Here is a 4,983-nt window from a genome sequence, read left to right on the forward strand (position 1 = left end):
TCTGTGCTCCTTATTACTTGTGGTTTTGTTATGAAAAAAAAAAAAAAAAACCACAAGTCCGAGTGTCAAATTTACATATTGTTTTAGCAAAGCTAATTTTTATGTAAAATAAATGTTTAGCAGTCGATGGTGCAGTTTCGTCCTTAACTTTTTTGCATTTTTAACTTTTTGCATTTGGTGTGTTAACTTGGGATGCGTGAGATGTCAAGGGAAAAAATAAACAGGTAAGAAATGATCTGTCTCTAGATATCGATCCAAGAACATGCTCAAGATTCCGACAAGAAAATTATTTAAGGTTAAAATAGGGATGAATAAAAAGAGTCGGGGAGGGATGGATTCATAAAGATAATCACTGAGATCATTCCTGCATAATATGTTAGAAATTTAATCAATGTATTAAAAATCTAGTAACTCTAGTTAAAAAAATCTAGTAATTCACAATTAACAATGTAGACTAATCCCAAGATGCCTTTCTCAGTTTTGGAAGATACATTACTGTCAATGAGTAGTATTAAAATATTACAAAATGCCATCATTTAAGCAGACGCACGAGAAGAAATGGACCTTTTTGATGTTGGTCACCCTCTTCATTTAAGTTATTTCCAGGAAAAACTAATTGGAAAAGAAAAACCTTATATTTAAATTAAAACCGATAATTTAAAACCAATGCTAACAGAATGAGATTATTTCGATTTTTTTATTTTTATTTTTTAGAGTTTATTTCTTGGTTCTTTCTGATTTCTACTGAGATTGTAATGAAACTTTTTTCACAGCATCATTTTAGCAAACTTAGTTTGCTAAAACGTTTTACTAAACGTTTTCTTCTATTCATTTTCTGTTTTCACTGAAAAGTAAACTCACGCGCAAAAGTGCAATTTCAGTGTTGTAAAACAGCAAATATTTCGTGGTGGATTCTTTCTTTAACATTCCTGAAAATTGCATCAAACTAAAACAAACTAAAAAGCTCTGTCGGCACGTGTTGTCAAGGGCGAAGTGGACCCCACCAGAGTTTTGTCACGTCATAAGGACGCGAAAAACTGATCACGTGACTGGAATAACACCGGTTTTGTGCAACACACAGTATTTTGTGACGTCGTTTTCCTTTTTTTTTTTTTTTTGTAGGAAAGGTCAGATCGCTCATACACACACGTGCCTGTACGCACGCATGCACGCATCCAAACAAATCAGCATTTTTTTTTTATTCTTAATTTTTTAAAAATTAAGTTTTAAATTAATAAAAAAATTTAAGACTGTTTTTTGAAGTGGAAGAGTACGTGCGGATTAATATGTTCAGAAATGTCCGAAAATACGTTAGCATTTTTAAATAAATGTATTTCTTGTTTTCCGCAGTCGCGATTATAAAAGAAAACATCATGATAATAACTGAGTTAGAAGTAAGTAGGTGTCATTGTTAGCACCTCTTATAGATGGAGAATGCCAAGCTTTGAAACATTACTGTAAACGAACAGCATGAATTAATTAACATTTTATTTCTTTAGTTCTGGACCTTGGGTGTGTCCCAAACTTGTTTAAATAATGATGTTTGCAGCCTTGAATTGTGTGAGGAAATCTACTGTTGACGGAAGAGCAAGATGAACGAGGAAAGGGTTTCGTTTTGGCTCATACAAATGATTGAATACAGAAATGATTTCAGTATGAAATGGATGGCTTATGCCGATTGTTTTTGCGATGTAATTGAGGTGTTTTGACTAGAATGGCCTCATTTTATAATTACTAAAACCGATAATTGTCCATGATAGAGCGCAAATGTAAATGTATTCAATGATCAAGCCAGTGTTATAAAGAATTGACAGTTGGTCAGTCATGTTCACGTTATTATAATCAGTAAGCATTTAGCATAAAATAATTGAAATGTGAATAGGGAATTCGATTTAGAAATATCTCGAATTAAAGTTGGGCATAAAGAAACATTTCATGAAATTACAAGAGGCTTATCATAAGGAATGGATAAGGAACTTGTTTTTAAGGAGATGGTTAACTCATTTAATATGTAACTTGGTCTCGGAATAAAAACGAATTAGGAAATAAGAAGTAACTATAAATTAAGAGTAAAATTTATCTTTGTCTTAATGTAAAGTGGTGGTTATGTTCTGATTTTGAGAAAAATTAAACAGGTTTGACAAAATAACATCGATTCACTATCTTCTGAATATTTAACAGTTCTACAGTCTCATATGAAAGAACTTTGTAAACTCTAAAACGGATTTAAGATTCGAATAATCTCATGAATTAGATTAATAATGTCAGGTGTAATACTTGTTTGTTTCTACAAAACGAATATTAGTACGTTTTATTTTGAAAAAATAAAATTAATGTAAAGATAATTGCGAAAGCAGTGGATAAGAACTTGTTGAACGATGCCACGTATCAAGGGATGAAAATTGAATAAAAAAAAAAAGAAGGACGGCATTGAAAGAAGCTATCAGTGATTTAGTGTATTTTCCAATAACTCTCATGGGGATATTTATATTTGCATATTACGAAATGATTTCATATTTTGTATTATATTTTATATTATATTGATTTTATATTTTATATTATATTATACAGGGATTCTCAACTTATGGTACGCGTACCACTGGTGGTACGTGTGGAATATTTCCAGAGAAAACTGTTCGATTTGTCAGCAAGGAAAAACAAATATCCTAATTTTCAGTATTTAAAGCGAAGGCTCTGGAGGCATCTTATGAAGTCAGTTTAAGAAGAGCTAAGGCAAGAAAATGTCATACGATCGGAGAGTCATTAATATTACCAGTAGCTACAGATATGGTGAGAATATTTTTTTTTTGGGGGGGGAGGCATCAAAACAATTTGAAACGATTCCAATATCCAATGACAGCTGTATCACGAAGAATTTCAGACAAACTACATTTGTCTTCAAATGTTAAGGAGCAGTTAATAGAAAAAGTTCAGGCTAGTAAATATTTTTCCATACAATTGGATGAAACTACTGACATTATCAGCATGACCCATCTTCTTACGTATATAAGATTTATAGATGGGAAAACAGTGAAGGAAAAGTTCTTGCTTTGTGAACCACTGTCTGCTCGAACAACCTCAAATGAAATATTTTCAAAATTAAACCAATTTATGAAAACGAATGATACAGAATGGAATAAATGTGTGTTGATGTTTGTTCTGATGGAGCACGTGCAATGGTTGGGAAACACAGTGGCGTTGTTGCAAAAATTAAAGAAGTCGCTCCACAAGCAAAATTGTACATTGTAGCATTCATCGCGAGGCTTTAGTCACAAGAAATATGTCTGTTGCTCGGAAGACAGTTTTGAATGAAAGTGTGAGAATTGTTAACTTCATTAAGTCCAGAGCTTGAATTCAGACTATTTTCCATTTTGTGCAATGAAATGGATGCTGAACATGATTCTCTTTTACTTCACACTTCTGGCAGGTTTATTTTCCACCTTAACCAGCTGAATACGAGCTTGCAGGGTGCGTGTACTTCCTTATTCTTAGTACAGGATAAAACTGCAGCTCTTAGGAAAAAAAAACTTGGCTTCATCATTAAAGAAATCGATACTGGAAATACGTGTTCCTTTTCATTGTTGGATGCTTTCTTAACCGAGAATGAAATTCTTTTTCATAGTGAACTGGCAGAGAATATAAAGAGGCATCTTGGGAGTCTAATCACAGATTTCAAGGAATACTTCCCTGAAAACCCGGCTTCCAAATTTTGGATTAGAGAGCCGTTTTCCATTGATGACACTTTACCAGAAACGTTAACTCCTTCCGAGAAAGATGAACTGATTGAGTTCTCCTGCGACGGAAGTCTCAAGCAAACGATAAAGAGGATAGATTTAACTGACTTCTGGTTGGCAAGAAGAAATGAATATCCAATAATCTCAGAAAAAGCTGTAAAATTTCTGTCGGTGTTTGCAACTACTTACCTTTGCGAATGTGGGTTTTCTTCTCTCATTTATATCCAAAACAAGTACAGGAATAAGTTGAATGTTGAACCCGATTTAAGATTCAAATTAAGTCAATTGAAACCAGATATTAAGAAGCTGTGTTTAGCTAAACAAGCACAACCTTCATGCTGAAACAAGAATGGGAGTTCTGTAATTAAAATTATTATTATTATTATTATTAGACACCTCCAGGGAGTTCAAAGACTCATCGAGGGAGGGCACCTGCTGTACAACTCTCTCTTCACCACTCAATCCATTAACTACGCCAACGCCATCTACCGATGACCACCACCACTAGTATTTCCACAGACAATCACAAACATCCATGCCCACGGCGGGATTCGAACCCGCAGCCTTTTGGCTGGAGAGTGGATACGCTAACCACTCGGCAGCCAGGCTGGCAAGTGGTTAACTATAAATATGTTACATTTATAGCGTGTACTGATTGTAAGTTTATTTGAGAACTGAAGTACCTTATCGAGAATATGTGTTTGTCAAAATTTGTTGTATTCATTCATTATTATTTTATTTTTTAAAAATTGCACATTTTACAGAACAGTCCATTGAATAGATTCAAAGAGTATCTGTTTCTCCAATAAATATCTGAATAAAATAATAAATGACTAAATAAATCACTAGTATTGCAGAAAAATGCTTATTTTTCCCCTGGATCCAACAAATCATGCTTTTACAGAATAAATTTGCTTACTGGTACATCTAATATCCTGAATTAAATATAGGGTACGCCATTGGAAAAGGTTGAGAACCCCTGACTTAGAGAATAAATATTAGAAAAGGTTGAACTTCTGCAAATAGAGTTTTTGTTAGAGCAGCGTTGTAACAGTTAGTACCGAAGTTTTTGTTGTAATTGAACTCCCCAAACTTCTATGAAAAAGCGGTTTAATGACCGGATAAAGTAGAGTACAGACAGAATACGAGTTTGTTCGTATATGACCTCGTAATCCGTCAGTTTTCAGACGATTGACCTTGTTTGATACAGAATTAATGTAAGGATATGACTGTGAACAGTGGAATTGGA

General features: G+C 33.6%; 1 protein-coding gene across 1 annotated transcript; it reads left to right on the forward strand.

The window, feature by feature from the left end:
* Positions 1 to 3,383: 3,383 nt before the first annotated feature.
* Positions 3,384 to 4,076, forward strand: LOC150094354 (zinc finger BED domain-containing protein 5-like). Its single transcript, XM_090412447.1, has one exon. The coding sequence runs from the start codon at positions 3,384 to 3,386 to the stop codon at positions 4,074 to 4,076; it is 693 nt and encodes a 230-aa protein (XP_090268573.1).
* The last annotated feature ends 907 nt before the right edge of the window (positions 4,077 to 4,983 follow it).

The sequence above is a fragment of the Typopeltis vanoorti genome, chromosome 22 (genome assembly GCF_054136105.1).
Source record: "Typopeltis vanoorti isolate ZY-2024b chromosome 22, IOZ_Tvanoo_1.0, whole genome shotgun sequence".
Taxonomy (NCBI): domain Eukaryota; kingdom Metazoa; phylum Arthropoda; class Arachnida; order Uropygi; family Thelyphonidae; genus Typopeltis; species Typopeltis vanoorti.